Here is a 21,784-nt window from a genome sequence, read left to right on the forward strand (position 1 = left end):
TGGGAGCGCATTGCATTGTGAGGAGGACTCGCACGATTGGCGCATGACAGAGGCGCTGTTATCATGATTGATTGCCAGGACTCGTCAAGGATTTGGCTGTGGGCTTGCGGGGAGCGCAAAAAAAGCACCGGTATTTCTATTACGTACGCGGCCATGAGCCACGAAGTAACCGCTAGCCCAGCCTACCGATCCCCCCCCCCCCCCCCCCCCCCATATAATTGTCCGATCCGTGCCAACGGCACGCGGAGAGATTGCCTGCCGTCTACCATCTTCTTCGTGGTACGAGTCGGGGACCGGAGCGAGCTGTGGACGCCATCTTTGGACCCTCAACCCGACCATCTACAACCCCCGTGTGAGTCTGAGTCTGAGTGCGAACGGGCCCGTGTCCCGGGATAAGTTAAGACTGTCATTAAGGCAGCACTGTGTATTCTGTACTTCTCCTTCTTCCTGTGTAAATAATTAATAAACCAATCTGTTCTTCCTTCTTAATTCGACCGTATCCGTCTTTTCTTCCATTGGGTAAGCGTGGCACGATTACAACCGCTTGGAATCGGGTTTAGTACCTGTTAACGGTCTGAATCACGGCTCGCTATCGCTCGGCGTTTCCACGAAAACTGTGGTTCGGGTTGGGTTATTTCCTTGCTTCCTGGGAGGCGCTGGTAATTAGGTAATAGGACTAATTCGACCTACCACCCTATTCAGCGCTGACTGGAAGGAACGTCATAGCCCCGGATCGCGTCGGCTAGATAAAAGACAAGGGGATTAATCCCCCCTTGGTAAGGGGAAGGCCGACGTTTGATATCCGCAACAATATATATATATATATATATATATATATATATTTATATATATATATATATATATATATATATATATATATATATATATATATATATATATATATATATATATATATATATATATATATATATATATATATATATATGTATATATATATATATTCTTATACTGACACATGTACCATGCACGTGGAAATTTCCACTCCATCTTGCTATCGTCATATCTGCCTACAATTTCTGGTGCGCGGATCGTTAATACATTCAGAGTGAGTGTACTTGTGTCTATTTATGTACATGGTTATGACCATTCTTCTTGTTGTGATTACTACTGAAGGTTAAAAAAAGATTGATTAAATAATTGTTAATTCTTAATTAAATTAATTGAAATTGAACTTTCTATGCCCCACCCATAGGTGGGTAAACATCTAGTCAATTATATTTTTAATGCAAAATTTATAACCCTATTTCATTATTGCGTAAAGATGTGTGCCTGTAATGTAATTTTTTTAGCGCTTTGGATTGAACAATATAGATTACAGTACATCTTTGTATGGACAAACTCGTCTTCTGGAATGGATGTGACAACTTGAAATTTATCCACATTCAAGATCTCACATCAACTTGTCCTTAAATTATACATGAAATGTTATAGTTAAAATAGACAACTTTGGCGACTGGTGACTAAGGCCTCCCTGGTGCACTTGTCAATCCAGAATCCAGAATATATGCATTCTTCACTTGGTGAGGTTAAATGAGGCATCTTTAAAAAAAAATTTTTAAACCAATATCATTATTGAAAAACTAGAGAACGAGAGAGAGCTTCTAACTGCGGATTGTCGGTGGGGTATATAAATCACATTAGATTTGAAAATGAACTCGCTTACACAGATTGTTTTCAATAGCCCACCCCTTTCAGGTGATGCTCTGTGTGTGTGTGTGTGTGTGTGTGTGTGTGTGTGTGTGTGTGTGTGTGTGTGTGTGTGTGTGTGTGTGTGTTTACGCCTGTCTGATCAATTATCAAATTCCCCCTTTTATATCTCTTTAATTCTCACTGACATAGGTGTTGTGCTAATGAGCTTACTGTACATCCTGATTTTGAAACTGTTCCTTTCATGCATTCATTGAAGAGGTGAGTTAATTGTAATGGTAAAGGTAATGTGGATGTTCGCGTTGAGGGTGGAACTCTAATGGAAGGAATATCTGTTGCCTTCTCTAGAATTAGGCTGGCGGGCAGAAGTAAATCCTCGGGCCCATCCTGTGGCAGAGTACGAGTTTGACACCATAGTTGGAGCCGATGGTCGACGCAATACACTTGAAGGTAATATGCCGAGTCGAGCACGTTCTGACCAGATATGAAGTTGGTATAAACCATTTTTGGCTGTTTTGAATTGGTTGTTGTTTTTACAATGAACAAATGGTCGATTATAGTTTTGTAAAGTTCAACCATCTAGAATATCATGTCTCGTTTTTGTTTAAACATTATAACGTTTTGATGGACGACACATTACATGTGGTGTTTTTACAATGGAAAATGCCTTGTTGTATTTTGGAACTTTCATGCCTTCATGTTACCCATAATTTTGAAAATAGCAAACCATTGAAAAAATCACCTTCATTTTTCTAAATAACACTTAATGGCTGATATGGGGAATAATTTATTTTCTGGTTCGTTTTACCACAACCTTTAGCATGGAGCACAATCTTGGATCCCTGGCAAATCTTTTTTTGTCTGATTCGTAGCTTTTTGTAATAATTGTATGTGGATGAATTGCCATACGAGTTTGAAATTGATGCTGATAAGTTTTTCTCTTCTAAAGCTACAGTTTTATGTGTGTTTTTCACAAATTGGCTAAACAAAGTTGGTTATCTAAGTTTTTCATCTGCTGACGGTGGCCAGAATGTGCCAAACATTGTGGACGTGTGAGATAAACTATGCTGATGACAAGGAGTCTCTCGTGCTTGTGCAAACATATTTTGTCCTATTTACAGCCAGGCAATCTCGTATGCTTTTAATATGAAGGAAGCAGTTTTGTGTGTGTGTGTGAGAGAGAGAGAGAGAGAGAGAGAGAGAGAGAGAGAGAGAGAGAGAGAGAGAGAGAGAAAGAAAGAGAAAGAGAAAGAGAAAGAGAAAGAGAAAGAGAAAGAGAAAGAAAAACACGAAACAGACTCTATGTTTATCATAAATGGCTGAACAGATCTTTGTCAAATTTTCAGAGCTCCATCTGTGAGTGCTGGGGAGTGTTTCAAGGGAAATATTTTTGAATTGGGGGAATTAAAAAAAAGATTGCTCTATAGTGCCTAGGTCGTTGTAGCTATGTGAAAGGTAATATTAAATGATCCCTGATCCCATTCCTCAGTGGGTGTGGGGAAGTTTTTTAGGCTCCCACAAAAAAATAGAAAAAAAATATATTGAAAATGCCAACAGGATTAGAACAGCACCGGGCAATGCCAGATACCCTTGCTAGTACTGTATACGAGTGAACATCTGGAGATAGTTTTGTGCATTTTGAAGAATAGATCATCAATGCCAAGTAAAGCAGAGATTATTATAATATCACCACGAGTTTTAAAAGCATCAAGTTCTCCATTCTGGCAAGTGTTTTATTCCATTCGCAGAGGAAGCTAGTTGTGTCTGGAGAAAAGTGTTATGTGGCCAGCATTTGAACAAGAAGCAACTATTCTTTTCGGTCCTTATGATGACCTCACCTTAATAGAGTGTGGTTGGGCTGCTCATTGTGGATTTATCAGTTATCTTGTCTGTACTCCAATGTAGTTGTTAACGATTGCACGGACCAATTGTAAAATACCAAGTGTTGGAAGCAATCTTGACCCGAGTAGCGTGAATTAATAAAAAATTGACAAAATTCTCCACCCCCTTCCTCATTAATCTCTTTGTGGAATCCAAAGATTGAGATAGGACATGATAACACCGAACCAACTAGCAAAACCCCAAGGGGGAGAATATCTTGTCCGTCGACGTCCAATGATACGAGAGCATACATATTATGCGACCTCCGTTTTCTGATAATAGACGTCATGTAAACTCAAGGCCTGAAGATTTCTTTAAAGTTTTTCCCACTCACCTGTTTTGCTCGGTCACCCTCCTGGATATAAATATTAAAAAAATAACCACCTTTAGAGGCCATTTTTCCCCGCAAAGCGGGGGTTGGCCTTTTTCGGGAACCGTGGTTGTTGTTGTTTTTCGGTCCCCTATTTGAAGCAATGTTTTACGGCCGGATGCCCTTCCTGACGCCAACCCTTTTTGCCGCCTTTAACGACAAACAGGGAATTACCAGTGAACTGGTACTCAATTAGCCGACCTCGGAAGGATGACAGGCTGAGTCAGCCCCCCTGGCGTTAATTCAGCGATCGACCGGGATTCGAACCCAGGATCCTTGGATCCTAAAGCCGGCACCCTAGCCGCTAGCCCAACACCAGGGATACCCTCCTGGATGCCGTTGTCAAATGTTTTGTGACAATTGATGACACTGCATCTTACATTCAAATATTTCTCCAGTCACAAACTTCATTTTGGACTGAACTAGCATGATGCCGCCTGCAGGTTAAAATATTAAAGTACAATACTGGATAATTTGTAGCTTTGGGCTACAATACAGGGGTTGGTGTGGTTGGTTGGTTGGTGTTGGTACAATACAGGGGTTGGTGTCCTTACAAGGACATAAGGCCTTTTCTGTGTCTAAGCTTCCTTGTATAATCCTTGTAAATGAAGTCTTCATCTTGCCAATTTGCACCTGTGATGCCCATAAATGCAACTGGTTGAAGTTGAAATGTAACTTGTACACGAGGTATACCAAAATGCATCATCTGAAAGCAAATTCTTTATATCCATGTCAAAATAGTGAAAACACACACAGGCATGCATGCCACACACACCCACTTCTGCCTTGCTACTTTGTATTCGATGGTAAGTCCTTAGGAGTACTGATTTCATGACTTGCTCATGGCTTGCAGAATTCTTTGACCATGCAATATCATGATGGTTAATCCATGCTTTTATAGTAAACTGCCAACCAGATTAAAAAAAAAAATTCCCAGCTTGATTGGAGCATATCCCTTAATCACATGCGAAAAAGAAAGTAGCCTCAGTTCCAGAATAAATGTAGCTTCACGAAGTTTGAGCTCCATGCACACCATTGCAATGAAGCTAAACCTTTAATTGAGAGAGTGTTGTGTGCTGTGTGTGCTGTGTGTGGTTTGTGGGTCCATGCAATTGTTTTGAATGCCATGTGTATTTGGTTGGTGCTGCGCTATTAATTAATATCAATAATGTGATGGCTATTAATTAATATTCCTTTTGGAAGGTCACGCAGTAGCTTGTGACTGAATCAGTGAATCAATCGCAGCTCAATTGCAACCCATGCGGTTTAATAATATTCTGAATTATCACATACATTATTCAATCTATATTTGTTGGGTCTCATTAATGAAGCCAATGCGGCTACCTGTGCCTTTTCATAATGCAAGATTGAGGGTCAGCCAGAGTGACTTGACGGAGGATAAAAAAGCAACAAACTCGGTAGGGAATTGGGTTAACAGTTGGACATAAATAGTAAGGGAATGAGCAAACAGGAAAAGAAGAGACGGAGGCAAACTGAACAGTAACCTGGAAGCAAGAGGGTGAAGTACGATAGGGTGAATAGAGATGGAGGATATTATGTTGAACCGACTCTGGGAAGCAGTTCCACAAACGTCTGAAAGAAGAAAAATAAAAGTGTAGCTGGGTAGTAAGACCATTGCTCAAGTAGTTGGCTGACAGAAACAGTGAGTGGTCCCTCAATGGTATCGTTTCCTATGGTTTTCCCCTTCTGGCTGGGCTTTACAAGTCAGTGCCTTATGACTTCTGTTTTTCTTTGCTGCGTCAATGATTTATCAGATTCTCTTGAAACCCAATTTTCCCATTTTGAGGATGACTCCACCCTTTGTAGAACAATACATCACTCTTGTGAAAGGACATCCACTGCTGAATCCATTTCATCATACCTGAACAAGATTACATTCTGGTCAGCAACTTGGTACATCACATTCCGTAACATCTTGTGGTAGGTTCATATCGCCAAACTGACATCAAAGGCCAGTCACTGTCTGGGTATTCTCAATAGAGATGTGGCATTTCTGAACCATACCGAGCTATTTACGGTATACAAGTATTTCAAACAGAGATCCATGGTGTAGTATGCCTCCCCACTATGTGTTGGTGCTTCTGCAAACCACTTTTCTCTGAAGGTGATCAAAAACGAGGCTTTCTGCACCATTGGAATATCAAGACAGGAGTTGGATCCCCCAAGGACTGTCATTTTCATGTTTGTGTTCTCTCCATTTATACACACTTACATCTGTCCTTATTCGTCCTGCCCTCTCCTACATCTCCCCTCCCCAAGCTACACCAGGTCATGTACATTCCTCAAAAATCCCAGGCTGGTTGCCCACCTACATTCACTTGTCACCTTATTCTTCCAATTATGGAATCATCTCTCTGTCTGTTGTCTTGTCCTCCTCAATTCAGTCTTTTAAATACGCTGCCAAACACTACCTTAGGCGCTCACCCTTAGGCGCATGTCCGCAATCTCTTCTCCACACGCTAACTCTTTCCCATTCTGCTCCTCTTCTTGTTGCTTGTTTTTGCGTTAGTCGTCCTTTCCTCCTTGTGTATTGTCACGAGTACAACTCCGTTGAATGCAGAAGCAAGTGACACTGTGCGGGAATCACACACAGAAATCGTGTACCTCAAAGTTTAGCAGCTTATGGCTGAATTTAGCCTTGAAGCACCTGACCAGTTGTAAGTTCTTCACAATTTAATGAGCATGGCTAAACACACTTGTTATCTCCCTTTTAATAATTTTCCCCTCCAGAGATATTCAATATCACCGGAACTGCTTCACTGAAAGGAGAACAGAAACAGATATGCAAGCAGACATAAGGAAATAAATAAAGAATCAAATAAGCACAAGACTCACGGGATGTAAACAACGATTGACAGACCAATGATAAATCTTCACAATTTTAAACAGCCAGGGAAATTAAACCCACTGAAGCGCCCACACATAAACAATAATTCACACCAAATTGGGTGAGATTAAGAGAATGCAGGTATGAAAGTCTTAGCTCTAACCAACAGCGCATTCCAATGGCAGACGCACGCCGAGCTCCACAACACATGACAAAAAAGTCCAGATTGCAGAGAACCAAGGTAACCAAGAGAGAGCTAAGATCGACTTTCCTGCTTTTTATGGGCCCCTCCCCTTCTTCCCCCAATATTTTTTGCACTTGAAGACATCGATGTATGCAGCCAGTGGCTGTCAACCAACCACATACCAAACCACAGCAACTGTTGTGGCCCAATAGGATGGCACCGATCCTGTACAGATCAGTGTCGTGGTCGTTGAGCAGCACGGTCCAACTGTGATCACTTTGCTTGTAGCAAATCACGGCATGGCTGTGGCTTATTTTTCTGCCCCGAGGTGTGAGGGGAGAGGGAACGGACAGATGTGCCACGGTCTGGTCAGCAAAAAGCCCGAAATGCTCCCTCCTCTCCTGCATCCTGCCTGATTCAACATGGGATATACACAACAAGACCTCCTTTAACCCTTTTAAAATATTTCCATTCTGACCAACTGCTTGCTGGTCTCTCAAGATACTATTATTCCCACGCCGTTACTCCTTCGACCGCCTCTCGTATGCAACAGCTTGAATTGTCTTACCAACGTCCTCACTCTGTCCCCTTTCCATTTGTTCTCCTGCACACACACAACACTTCCAACCTCCTTCTCCGCATTATCACTACCACATTCAAACTACCTAGCCGGACCTTGCTTTTGAACCGCTGCCTGCCTGGCAGCGCTAATACCATCTTGATCAGTTTAGTACGTTCTGGTTATTCATCAGCAGTGCTGAACTGGCTGACCTGCTGAACCTACTGCACTAGCCTGCTAATCACCATCCTACATGCACATGCACAGACACACACGCACAGACAAACGCTTCTCTTCCTCCACTTGCCCTCCCCCCTCCCTGCTCACATTTTCATCCTCCCTAAATATAAATGGCACAACTGTGACCTGAGGCATCACGGGGGTGCGTCATTGATACACTGGAACAAGACACACTCTGTGCTATTGCACACACACAAAAAAATGAGGGTGTGAAGGGAGGGTCTATGTTTTAACCTAATTTTTGTGAAAAAGAAATCCCTTTAAATCCAAAAATCTAGTTTTAACACAAACAACAGGGTTAAAGATTCTCAAGACTGAAAAAGGAGAGTTATTTCAAAATCGCAGACACCATTAATTTATCCAGATATTTTATTTAGTGTCACCACCATAAATCAAAGTTTGATTTCATAGCAAGATTTCGAGAATAGGACTGGCTGTACAACCTTTCAAAACGAGCATTTATTTGCAGTTCATTTTCTCACTTTTTTTTTTTTTGCCCTCGTTTTTTTCAGGGGCATTTTTATCAGGTTTACCGGTTAATCGCCCGTCACACCTGTACAGTTTGGACGCTGATAGCATCCACAGGCAAGTGCAAGAAAATGCGATAGATTACCTAATTTCCTCCTCAAAGGACCACTACACCTTTTGGACCCTACAAAGGACAATCCTGCCTTTGAGGCAAGACGACAATGATTTGTCCTCTGATTCTTTTCCTGACAACAAAACCTAAAGTAAACAATGCGCATCATGCCACTTATTCTTTCTCTCAGGTTCAAAGTGAAACTATAGTTTAGAAGCAGACCAAAAAAAAAAATTCTGTCCTTTTGAGACATACTTTTGTCTCATCCTTTTGAGACTATGAAGTTGGTTTTAGCTGAGTTGAGCCATCTGGCCAGATGGTCTTTTTCTCCAAACCATGACAATGGGTTGCAGGAGAATCCTGCCAGAAGCATGTAAGGTGGTTTTATTTTGCTTCCATCTTCCCAGATTGCAGGCCATTATTTGTCCTCTGTTAATTTGTATTTTCTTTCTTCTGGTGTTGGCTTAGCGGTTAGGGTGCCGGCTTGGGATTCTAGGATCCAGGGTTCGAATCCCGGTCGATCGCTGAATTAACACCAGGGGGTTGACAGCCTGTCATCCTTCAGAGGTCGGCAAATTGCGTACCAGCTTGCTGGGATGAATGATCACGGTGTGTACCCCGATTTAGAATAGGTACACCGTATCCCTGCGCATCGTAAGAGGCGACCAAGGGTTGGCGTCAGGAAGGGCATCCGGCCATAAAAACATTGCCTCAAACAGGGAACCATGATTGTCGTGGGGCCCGCAAGGCTAACCCCTGCTCTAGCGGGGAAAATGGCCTTAAAACGATCATTCATTCATTCATTCATTTCTTCTCTGGCTTGTGACGTGACTGTTGTGACTTTCATAGACTTTACGAAGGATGAGGTTTGTTTGATCTGGTACTTGGGGAAATTGTGTGCTTGAAATATTTTTAATGTGCTTGTTTTTTGGAAAAAGGATGGTAATTTTTTTTTATGTGACCGTAACGTTTTGTTTTTTTTAACGTGAATTTTTTTGGACGTTTAAAAATATATGTTTAAGGAGTTTTTAGGGCGTCTATCACTTTCTCACAATACAGAAAGCATGGTTTTGGAGCAACAACCATCTTTAACTCTTCGTATGCAGATTAATGATTTAAATGTCTCACAAAATGATACTTTGTCTTTTTTGATGATTATTCAATCCACAATGCTACAATAATGATTATAGTTTTACGAAAGTTTATGCAGTTGTTTGATGTACTGTTGTTTTTGTGCGTTGGCAGAAAGGAATCTCTTGAATCTATTGCCTTTTGAGTCATGTTTAAAGTTCTATAACGTTTTCATTTGGCAGTTATGTCTCACCAGGAGTTGGTTAAATGCTATAGCAACAATCTTTTTGCAACAGCTAATTAGATTGGATCATATAGTAATGGATGAATAAAGGATTAAGTGAAAGAAATGTTTTCTCGTCAGTTATGTGTTGTTCATGTGCTTTCGTTTTGAGAAAAGATGGTAATTTGATCTTCGTAAGAGTGAGATTGTTGATTTTTTTACACAAATGCATTTTAACATGACGTATGGTGCGTCTAAATCTCATTCATTTCTCCCGTGCTACGGTGCTAGAAGATCTTCTCAAAGAGTTGGTTGCATGTGTTTTTGCAGGGTTCCGACGAAAGGAATTTCGTGGCAAGTTGGCAATAGCAATCACTGCCAATTTTATTAACCGACACACAAGGGAAGAAGCCAAAGTAGAAGAGATTAGTGGTGTGGCCTTCATCTTCAACCAGAAGTTTTTTCAAGATCTGCGTGCAACGACGGGTGGGTTTGTGTCTGCTCTGTAAAAATTCGATTTCCTTGGCTTGCTTCCTTTTTTTGTCGCTTGGTTTTCCCATTTGGATTTTGAGTTAATATCTTTCTGTATAATCCTCTTGTGCACTAATGGATAAGAATTGGGTCACCAGACTCGGTGGCACAATGGTTATAGCTCTGCTCTGAGTTTTAGTGGGGCAACTTAGCATAACAATTGTGCATTTTGTGAGGAAAGCACCAAATTTGGCACACTAGTAGACTATCCTATTATGAACAGATTTGGATATTGGGCCATCTCAAATTCAGCCCCTGATGGCTGTGGCAGCCATTTTCCAAAATGACACCTTCAGCTTGTTCCGACTAATTGCATCATCAATTGGCTTGGTCCTTTCCATCAGGCATTCTCTGGTGAAAGCCTGGAACTGCTCTTGGCCAATCTTCTTCACATTCCTGACAGTCTCAACTGCAGCAGGACCTGCAATTTCCTTTGTGTCAAGGACAACCAGATCCATGCTCTCTTCCTCAAAGGGGTTGCCAAGCTCTTCTATGACGCTGACAAGGGCGTGGACATCCTTGGCGAAAGAGGTCTGCACACTTGGTGTCTGGTCGTGATGACGTGTGTCCTCTCGCCTCCCCCAGTGTTGATGGCCATCTTGGAACTCTTCTATGGCCCTGGCAACTTCTGGCCCGGCAATCATCCAACGCCGCAGGGCACTTGGGTTGTCAGTGAGGCCGACTGCTCCACCATCTCCTTTGATGCAGGCGTTATTCTGTTCATGCGCCTGGTCGATTGGGATCGAAGAGAACACCTTCGTCTTCTGTACAGTGAAGTTGCCAGCCCTGAATTCTCTGGCTACATCTGGGTGCTTCATTGGGAGTGCAACCATGTCCCTCAGGTGAACAGGGACCCACCTGGCATAGTGTGTGTGGTCTAAGGCATGGAACCATGGGACCAGTTCCGTCAGGGCATCAAGGTACATCGTGAATGAAGCCTGCCGCAGAGAACGCACGTAGACCAGTACCAACATCTCTAGTTCCAGCACAGTTGCGCCCAGTACTGAAAGTTGGGAATGTCTTCTCCTCTCTGGTGACACCAGTCTTCGAACTCAGGCAGGTCTTCTGCATCATCAGCATATGTCATACAGTGGCGTTCATACGCACGGTGTTGCAGGATGTGCAGTGCCGCTGCAGTGATTTGATGAGCTCTTCTTGTGCGGGTGACGTGGGTAGCTCACAGGAAGGAGTCGGCCGTCCCTGGCGTTGCAATCTCAGCTTGCAAATCTGCAAAATCTGCAAATCTTGCAAAAATCAAATCTCTGAATCTGAGATGGCCCAATATCCAGATCTTTTCATAATATGATAGTCTACTAGTGTGCCAAATTTGGTGCTTTCCTCACAAAAGCACAATTGTTATGCTATATTTAGCTTAGCTGCCGGACTATTTGGGAGGTCAGTGGTTCAAATCTGACCCTAGCCCAGTCATACCAAAGACTTAAGAATTGGTATGTGCTGCATCCTTGCTTGATGCTCAGGATTTAAAAAGAATAGAGCACGGACAAACAACCATAGCTTGGCAACCATTGTGCCGGCTTGATTGGCATATTGATCTCTTTTTGCGTTGACCTTGTTCCTTGAAAGGGACTTGCATTGTAGAATCGGACACAATGTCGTAATATCCGCTGTAAGTCTGGTAGGTCTGCGGTTTGACCCCTGACCGAGTCATTCCAGACTTTTAAAATAGCAGGAGCTGCTTCCTTGCTTGATGCTCAGCATTTCAAAACGGTATATCATGCACAAAAAGAAATTGGTTTGCAAACATTGTGCAGGCTTAATGGGCCTAATGGCCTCTTGCTGTGTGGAAGTTCCTTGTAAGGGAACTCGTATTTATTTAATAACCTTATAAGACAAGGTTGCCGTGTCAACATTGAATCACCAGTATGTTCATGCTATGAATTGAGAAAAGCTTGACTACTTCATTGTTCTGAATATTTATAAAAGATTGGTTTCATTCTGGGAACTAATCAAGTTGGGAAGCTCAGTCTTCATAGACAGTAGTCATTTCACTGAGCCAGTATTAATAAATGTTTCTTTTTCTATCTTTGAATGAATGAATGAATGATCGTTTTAAGGCCATTTTCCCCGCTAGAGCGGGGGTTGGCCTTGCGGGCCCCATGACAATCATGGTTCCCTGTTTGAGGCAATGTTTTTATGGCCGGATGCCCTTCCTGACGCCAACCCTTGGTCACGCTCTTACGATGCGCAGGGATACGGTGTACCTATTCTAAATCGGGGTACACACCGTGATCATTCATCCCAGCAAGCTGGTACTCAATTTGCCGACCTCGGAAGGATGACAGGCTGAGTCAACCCCCCTGGCGTTAATTCAAAGATCGACCGAGATTCGAACCCAGGATCCTAGGATCCCAAGCCGGCACCCTAACCGCTAAGCCAACACCAGGCTCTATCTTTGTTGGAGTTGTATACGTTAGATTTATTTGTTACGTTGATATCATGCATGGTGTTACTTCTTTCATCATGAGAAAAATCACGCATTTCTTGTCATGTTTGATATGCCAGACTTCAATGAATTAGCTGGGGTTTAAAAAAACCTTTTTGCCTCGTTATTGGTAAACTAGTCATTTGGGCAACTGAGTGCTGCTTTTTTTCTGATGCCTTGATGATGGTAAATTGGTTATTTTTCATGGTAGTTTGTACTAATGGTATATTTTAAGCATTTAAATATTTCTAGCCTTTCAAGAACAAAAAATTCTGCATGCATGCATACATGTACATTGTACAATTATTTATTTGTTGTTGTCCCTCTCGATTCCCATTTTGATTGTATCATGGTAGATTGTGCTAGCATGTTCCAATGTTCTTGTTTTCCAATGATATGGTTGTTTCTAGAAAGCTTTTGGCCTCAAAATTGTTCGGTTCTTGAGATATGTACAAATCTAAAGAAAAACTTCCGTGGATGGAGAGGGGCAGAGAGGAGCAATGTGTTTTGGGAAGGAGAGGACGTATCTATAGTTCTACAAAAGCAAAATCAAACCAAAGAGAGCAAAAGCCATTTCCCTGTTATGTACTAATTCTCTCATGAATGAAAAACACTGAAATGAAGGGTTAGCTCCCAAAACGTCAGATTCTCCTTGCTTCGTATGGCAGGACGACATATTTCTACCAACTTTCTGTTGATTACATCCGTTCTACCTTCTGCCGACGCATAATGACACCAGCCTTCACGATTAAGACTAGTTCTCCATTCTACAGTGACTGTGATATTATAATCTGCTCTTTAATAGCGTTGTACCCCCTTGTACCCCCCAGTAAATGCACCCCCTTGTTGATATTTGTACACTGTAGTATTTCAGTAAAAAGATTGTATAACTTAATTAATGCAGACAATTATGTTGTAAATACTACTGCTTTTTTTTACAATGATGAATGTAAATGATGAATGTAGCCACATTTGCAATAAATGATCCTGTTAATTTTTACTAGAAAACCACCAGGAGGTGCCACTCATATCTATACCGATAAAAGGCAACAATCTCTCTCTTTTTGTTTGTATGTGTTCTATGCACGGCCACATCTTTTAAGTTAAAACTCCAAACTCGGGGTGCAAATGCAACTTTGTGTGGGGGTGTAACATAGGCTAAGTGGCTGTGGACTCACACGGGGAAGTGGGGGCGGAGGAGGGGGCATAAATTATCTATGTAAATGTGTACCGTGTAGCACCACCTGGTGGGAGTGGCAGAGTGTATTACAATTTCCTTTTTTTTTATGTGAACAACGCTGTGGTCGAATTGCTCTTTGCATGGGTAAATTTGTCCTCCTTCCCTTCTCTCCTCCTCAAAAACAGAGGGGCCTGTCAAAGTCTCCTCAATATATATATATATATATACATATATATACACACACTATATATCTCTCACCTCCCCCCCCCCTCCCCCTTCCCTCCTTCTCCCTCCCCTTTCCCCCATTCCCTGTGCCCTCCCCTACCCATCCTCCCCTTCCGCACCCCTCCATCACCCCCTCCCCTTTCCTCCCCATCCCCATCCCCTCCAGCTGAAAATAGCTGACCAACAGTTGAATTACGGTATAAATAAACTGTTTGCACTGCAAGCACGTATAATCGATGATCGGACAGGATCATTGCTCCATTATGCAAGTGATATATACTTAATGCCAGAGTCATATTTTTTAACTGCTGTCAGATTTCTGAATGTAATAAAATGTTAACGGAGCATGAAGCAAAGTACTCTTGCCTCGTAGCTTTAATAGTTTAAAGACCTTGTCCTGCTGTTAATCTTTGGCCATCGTTTTAAAATTCTGCACATATTTACAGGCCTGCTGATTGTGTTTCAAAAAACCAAACAAACCTTCATTGAGTATATCCATTATGTCTAATGTTACCACAAATCGTTTTTCAACTTTTGGCTTCCCTTTTTTTAATAACCCATCCTTTATCCCACCCCTTCATCATATGCTTCCAAGTTTTATTCCCCATTCTAAACCCTCTGCCCCCTCAATAAGTCTCTATCCTAATTCCAATTCCTTTTTAAATGTTTTTTTCCTTTCTTGCATCATCATACTAAAATATGCCTTTTGGTGTCTGTCTGATGAATTTTTGACCGCGATACATTCGGTCGTTACTTATCTAATCTCAACCAGACTTGACAGGATGACGAAGGGTTACACAATGAAAGTTGTAGCGCATTCAATTGTCCCCCCTCCCCAAGGGGGTTTTCTCTCCCGAGCGGGTTTTCCCCGCAATTGCCGTCAATGGGGTTGCATGTTGAGGTGTATATCCATGTTAAGTTAGCTTTATCGTGGCGTTTTTCCAAGGCCGCTACAATAACAAAACTAACGATAATAGCATAATATTGATGTTATTACAAAACAATATTAATACCATGAATATCCCACCTCTCCAAGGTGTTTTTCCTCCTTGAACAAACGTTGAGTCAACGGTTATAAATAGCTTATCATGGCGTTTCCGTGCCGTGCTTATCATGGCCCAACGGCCTCCACCAGAGGTAAAAAATATTATAAACCCAAACACGTATGATTAGCTTTTTAAACAGTCGCTAATGCTGTTTATAACACCAAACAAAGAAATTTGGAGGAATCCCGGCATCCGTGAGGTAAGTTTTACTTGCAGAACTGAGCAAAGATCTACTGTGCTCTATATACCCCACAAGGGTTGGGTAAATAACATGACCTTTCCTGGCGCTAACATGGCGTTTTTCGTGGTGGCCTTTTGACACACACTCCTGCTGTTTAACACGAAACTGAAAGGAAGGAAGCCCGGGTTGTGCTAATTTGCCAAACAGCTAGCTAGCGCTTGCCAAGCCAGCCATTCCTTAACGGTTTTGAATGGAGTGCTTGCTCGAATGCTTAAACTACTTGGCGATCTCTCCACAAGAAACTTGGTAAATGAACACACCCAATGTTCTTGAGACCTGACCATAGATTGTCTGTAATCTATATACCCCAAAGAGGAATGACCCTTCCTGCCGCTCCCGCAGCGAGCGGGTGTACTAGTCATACTAAAATACATAATTTGGTGTCTGTCTGTTTATTTTTTGACCGTGATACATTCGGTCGTTACTTATCCATTCTGAACCAAACTTGATAGGAGGACTAAGGGTCACACGATGGTGATTGTATTGATTTAACTTCCCCCCACTCCAAGGGAGTTTTCTCCACCAAGGCGGTTTTCCCCGCCAATGGGGTTGCGTGTTTAGGTGTATATCAGCATTAAGATAGTTTTATCGTGGCGTTTTTCCAAGGCCACTTCTAATAACAAAACTAATTTAAACGAAGATATTTAAACAATATCTCTCCACTCTCAAGACTGAACTCTCAAACCTGTCTCCCTCTTCCAAGTCCTGGTGGCATCTGGTCAAATCTGTTTCTAGTGTTTGTTCCCCCTCCATCCCCTCCCTTACCTCAAACGGCTATACAGCTGACTGCGCTCGTGAAAAAGCTGAATGCCTCAACTCTGTGTTTGCCTCTAAATCTTGTGTCCCAAACCCATCCCTCTCTGTACCCACCCACCCAGCTGCTCCTGGACTCTGTGTCCTTTTATCCTGACAAGGTGGAGAAGTTTCTGTCAACCCTCGACTTTGATTCTGCAACTGGACCTGACGGCATCAGCCCACGGGTCCTAAAATCCTGCTCTGCCGCTCTTTCACTCCCTCTCTCTGTCCTCTTCACCCTCTCTTTTGCTCAAGGTCATCTGCCATCAGCTTGGAAATCAGCCAACATCACCGCTTTACACAAAAAGGTGCAAAAACAGATCCTTGCAACTACAGACCAATCAGCCTTCTCCGAATTATCAGCAAAGTCATGGAATCCATCATTGCTTCGGATATCAAATCTTTCCTCTTCTCCAATGGCTTGATCTCTGTCCATCAATTTGGTTTCAGACCAGGTCTCTCGACTCTGGACATGCTGCTTCTGCTGTCTCAACAATGGATGGAGGTCCTCAATGCCAAACAGGAAATTAGAGCTGTCTCCCTTGACATATCACGTGCCTTCGATACGGTCTGGCACCCCGCTCTGCTCACCAAACTCTCCTCCTATGGTATCCATGGAAATCTCCACGCATGGCTTGCGGACTTCCTCTCCAGTCGTAGTCAACGTGTGGCCCTGAATGGGTTTCTCTCATCTCCCCTTCTTGTTCAGGCTGGAGTTCCCCAAGGCAGTGTTCTAGGCCCTGTGCTTTTTCTGGTCTTCATCAATGATCTCTCTGACTCTCTTGAAAATCCTCTCTATCTCTTTGTTGATGACTCCACTCTCTGCCGCTCCATTCCTCATCCCTCAGATCAGCAGTCTGCAGCCTCCTCACTCTCTGCAGACCTGGACAAAATCACAGACTGGTCAAACAAGTGGAACATGTCTTTCAATCCTGACAAATCTCACACTCTTACTATGTCTCTCCGAAAAGACCGCCTGGACAACCCTCACATATACTTTATGAACGATCCTCTCCAAGAAGGTCTGTCACTCAAGCTTTTGGGTCTCACTATCTGCCATGATCTTTCCTGGGAAAACCACATTTCCAATCTGGCCTCCAAAGCCAGTCGCCGACTGGGTATCCTCCGTCGTACGAAGTCCTTCCTTGGCACACCTGAGCTCCTCACCACATACAAGGCTTTCATCCGCAGCTCAATGGAATACTGTTCTCCCCTCTGGGCCTGTGCTCCTGCCTCTCACCTAGCTCGGCTTCACGCTGTTGAAACCAAAGCTTTCCGAATCATTGGAATCTCCTGGGATTAAGCTAACTCCGAGGGCCTTTCTCTTACTCACCGCAGGCAGGTTGGTGGTCTTTCTGTCTTCTACCGACTCCTCTCCGGCCTTGCTCCCCCAGCTCTCTCTGGGCTCTGTCCCCCAAATATTCCTGCAGGTCGCACAAGATCTGCCTGCAACCCTCTTATGTTTAAACTGCCAAAATCAAGACTCTCTGCTCACCTTCACTCCTTCATTCCTCTTTTCTCCCGCCTCTGGATCAAACTCCCTCAGTCACTTAAATCCCACTCCTCCCTCTATGTCTTTAAAACAGCTGTTCACCACCATCTCTTATTTCACCCCAGATCCACTTTTTTGAAATACCAACTTCTTTCCTGGAAGTCCTTGCAGTGTCCTTGTGTTTTATACTTTCTCCCCCCCACCCCCTTCCCACGCCTCTTCCCCCCATGCCCTCTCCCTCTCACAGTTCTCCCGATGTCCCTGCTCTCAAATGTTGTGTTTGTGCTTCCCCTTCTCTCCCCATCTTGTCTACCGCTACCCTTATTCTATGTTTTGTGTGTCTGTTTGTTTTTTTGTTTTTTTTTGTGATAAATGTTAGCTTTCACGAGCCTCGATCCTGTATACAACAAAAAAAATAGAAAATGAAAATAGCATAATATTAATGTTATTACAAAACAATATTAAGAATAATAATATCCCACCTCCCCACTAGGGTTTTCCTCCTTCGCAAAACGCCATTTTAACGTGTAGATATAGCGTATCGTGGCGTTTTCGTTGAAGCAACAGCCTCCACCAGAAGTAAAAATATTATAAACCACAAATACGTATGATTACCTTTTTAAACAGTCGCTAATGCTGTTAGGCACTAAACTGAAAGAAATTTGGAGTAATCCGGACATCAGTCTACGCTTATCACATCGACAAACGCACCTGATCGAAGATCTACTGTAGTCTATATACCCCACAAGTGTTAATAACACGACCCCTCCTGCCACTTCTGTGGAGTCTAAGGCGTTTTTCATGGCCTTATTACAAAAGTAATAACAACACAAATGATAATATTAATGATATTATGAAACAATATCCCCACTCCCAAGGGGTTTTGTGACTTTCGATATTGCCCCTCCTCCGACACTCTCACGGAAGTACATTTTATTATAGGGAATTTAGAATGGTGGGGCACGGTCTGATCTTTTCAATGACCTGATGTAACATAAGTAATAGTAGTAATAATTGGCAATAATAATAATAAGGATAATTTAACATCATTCCCTCTGCTCCCACAGTGAGCAGGTGTACTAGTTAATGTTCAATGACAAAACTGCTCTTATGAGCTATACTAAGTTTCCCAGCTTCAAGCTTCGTCAGACGGGGTAGTTTCAGCGACATGACCTTACCACCAGGTGTGGCTCCTCCGGGGAACAGGAGACCTGCTGGATTCTGCACAAACTGAGTGGCCATGGCATGAGTCGTGCGGCGACCATTGGGTGTGAAGACCCAATGTTTGCTCACACGAAGCATTCAAACGGAGCAATAGAGCGAAACAGAAATTTCAGTGTCCCAGGGTTAATGCTATTTTTGTTAATTGCCCGACATATGCAAGTTAGCATCCGGCAGTTTCTAAGTGCTGGGGACCCATACTGTACATTTCTAACTTAAAACGTTGGGGTACTCAACATTTCCGGGTTCACAAGAGGGCTCTATAGGCTTGGCAAGTTGACTATAACCAAAACCTGAGGTTATGAATTGGTCATTCTGCAATAACTTAGATCTTTGGGGTATTGATGTGGTGTAATTTGTCTAGGAATTGATCTGGAGAACATTGTATACTACAAAGATGATACGCACTACTTTGTGATGACTGCAAAGAAGCAAAGCCTGTTGGAGAAAGGTGCCATTCGGCAGGTATGTCAATATCTGTTTGAAACAATTTTATGATTTGTCACAAGGTCTACGATTACATGTTTTATAGAGGGGTATGCATGATAACAATTTCTTCCATGTTAGTAAAAACCACCCTGTCTCCCACATTTCCAGGATCACTCCGATACTGAAATGCTCCTATCTCGCAACAATGTGAACCAGGAAGCCTTGCGGAACTATGCAATTGAAGCTGCAAATTTCTCTACCAATAACCAGCTGCCAGACCTCACCTTTGCCATCAACCACTATGGGCAGCCGGATGTTGCCATGTTTGATTTTACATGCATGTATGCATCAGAAAATGCTGCACGCGTGCGTGAAAGGCATGGACATCGACTCCTTGTGGGCCTTGTTGGCGACAGCCTACTCGAGGTTATTTGCCTTTTCCTTTCTATCGTGGTGGTTTGCTTTTGACATTCACATTTCTCCCTTAACTGTTTTGTCTACAAAATGGAGGTTTGTGGGAGAATGAGTTGACAGAGGGTAAAAAGATGACGTTAAAGCGCGATGCTGCGCGCGCTAATGCTTACGCAAGGAGCAAGCGGACAACGCGGTTCATAAAAGAGTCTTTATTGAAAGTACTCAAACTGCAGCACTAAGCTGCTCAGGGCTGCGCGCCCCGTGTATATCGTGAGGCCACGCCTCTCTCCCTGGCGTGGCCCATCCCCACTTGGTGTGCGGGGTGATGTCACCACGTCAGTGCTTTCGTGTCCGCCACACGCGCCCCCCCAGAATCCCCGCGCACCTGAAGGGTCAGTTTGCGGGGCAAACGGATGACCCGGCCGAAGCGCCCCCTGGCGACTGGCGGCGTCTGAGATGCAGGGATGCCATCTGGGATGCCTCCGGCTGCAGGACCGGGGGGCGGCGTGGCGGCGGGGCTGGGTGGTGCTGGGGCTCTGCCCGCAGGGGGGCGGCCCCGACGCGGGGGTCGGGCCACTGGCGGTGGATGGTCCACGTCGAGGTGGGCCGGCTTGAGGCGGTCTACAGAAACGCTGTCAGGAGTACCGCCGATGTCCAGGGTGAAGTGCTTCGCCCCGGTCTCCAGCACGCGGAAAGGCCCGTCGTACGGGGGCCGCAGTGGTGTCCGGTGGGCATCGTGGCGGACGAAGACGTACTCCGCCGTGCGAAGCTCCGGGGCGACGTGCGTCGGTGGGTGCCCGTGGCATGCCGTTGGCACCGGGGCGAACCTCTGGGCGGTCTCTTGCAGAGCGGAGCGCTGCTGTGCCGCGGACCATGGTGCCGTGGAGTCGGGGAGGAACTCGCCCGGCACCCGCAGCGGTTGCCCGAAGACCAAATCCGCCGCGGATGCGCGCAGGTCCTCCTTGGGCGCCGTCCGGAGGCCCAGCAGGACCCAGGGGAGCCTGTCGACCCAGCCGCCGTCGCGGAGGGTGGCCCGGAGCGCGGCCTTCAATGAGCGGTGAAATCGCTCACACAGGCCGTTAGCCTGGGGGTGGCAGGCCGTGGTTCGGTGCAGCCGGACCCCGAGCCCCTGCGCGACCGCCCCCCAGAGCTCCGAGGTGAACTGGGGGCCGCGGTCGGACGAGATGTCTGAGGGGGCGCCGAACCGGGCGACCCAGGTGGCGATGAAAGCCTGCGCGACATCCGCCGCCGTCGTCGACGCCAAGGGCACGGCCTCCGGCCACCGGGTGGTGCGGTCCTCCATGGTGAGGATGTGGGTGAAACCCCGCGAGGGGGGCAGAGGTCCCACCAGGTCCACGTGGACGTGGTCAAACCGGCGTTCCGGCACCGTGAACGGGGCCAACGGGGCCTGGGTGTGCCGTTGCACCTTGGAGCGCTGGCACGCGAGGCACGTCCTAGCCCAGCCGCGGACGGCCTTCCGGAGGCGATGCCAGACGAACTTGTCGGCGATCAACCTTTGGGAGGCCCTCGCGCCCGGGTGGGACAGGCCGTGGATGGCGTCAAACACCTGGCGCTGCCAGCCCGCGGGCACGATGGGGCGAGGACGCCCGAGGGAGACGTCGCACAAGAGGGCCGCGCCCGCGCCGTCGAATGGCACGTCGGTGGCGCGGAGGCCCGTGACGGCGGTCCGCAAGGCCTGGACGTCGGGGTCAGCGGCCTGGTCCGCTGCCATCCGGGCATAGTCGATGCTGAGGTGGACTGCGTGGGCGACGGCCCGGGAAAGGCAATCCGCCACCGGATTGTCCTTCCCCGCGACGTGCCGGATGTCCGTCGTGTACTCGGACACGGCCGAGAGGTGACGCTGCTGCCGGGCCGACCACGGCTCGGTGACCTTGCCCATCGCGAAGATCAGCGGCTTGTGGTCGACGAAGGCCGTGAACGCACGGCCCTCGAGCAGATGGCGGAAGTGCCTGACCGCCAAGTGAAGCCCGAGCAACTCGCGGTCGAAGGTACTGTAACGGCGTTCGGGCGGGCGAAGCTGCCGGCTAAAGAACGCCAGCGGTTGCCAAGCTCCACGCACCCATTGCTCGTGCACCGCGCCCACCGCGTAGTCCGAGGCGTCGGTGGTGAGGGCGATCGGTGC

General features: G+C 45.2%; 1 protein-coding gene across 8 annotated transcripts in view; it reads left to right on the forward strand.

The window, feature by feature from the left end:
• Nucleotides 1-242: 242 nt before the first annotated feature.
• The window catches only part of LOC137429537 (protein-methionine sulfoxide oxidase mical3a), a 272,059-nt gene continuing 250,517 nt past the window's right edge, over nt 243-21,784 (forward strand). For 5 of the 8 annotated variants that reach the window (XM_078778019.1, XM_078778025.1, XM_078778035.1 and 2 more), the window contains exons 1-5: nt 244-352; nt 2,017-2,118; nt 9,955-10,110; nt 19,163-19,263; nt 19,396-19,653. In XM_078778019.1, coding sequence (XP_078634145.1) covers nt 19,216-19,263; nt 19,396-19,653 — 306 coding nt within the window. In that variant the 5' untranslated portion in view covers nt 244-352; nt 2,017-2,118; nt 9,955-10,110; nt 19,163-19,215. Of the gene's footprint in view, nt 353-2,016; nt 2,119-9,954; nt 10,111-19,162; nt 19,264-19,395; nt 19,654-21,784 lie in introns of all 8 variants that reach the window. The other 3 variants (XM_078778013.1, XM_078778017.1, XM_078778047.1) reach the window with 2 other exon arrangements.

The sequence above is a fragment of the Myxine glutinosa genome, chromosome 1, assembly GCF_964187855.1.
Source record: "Myxine glutinosa chromosome 1, kmMyxGlut1.1, whole genome shotgun sequence".
NCBI lineage: Eukaryota > Metazoa > Chordata > Myxini > Myxiniformes > Myxinidae > Myxine > Myxine glutinosa.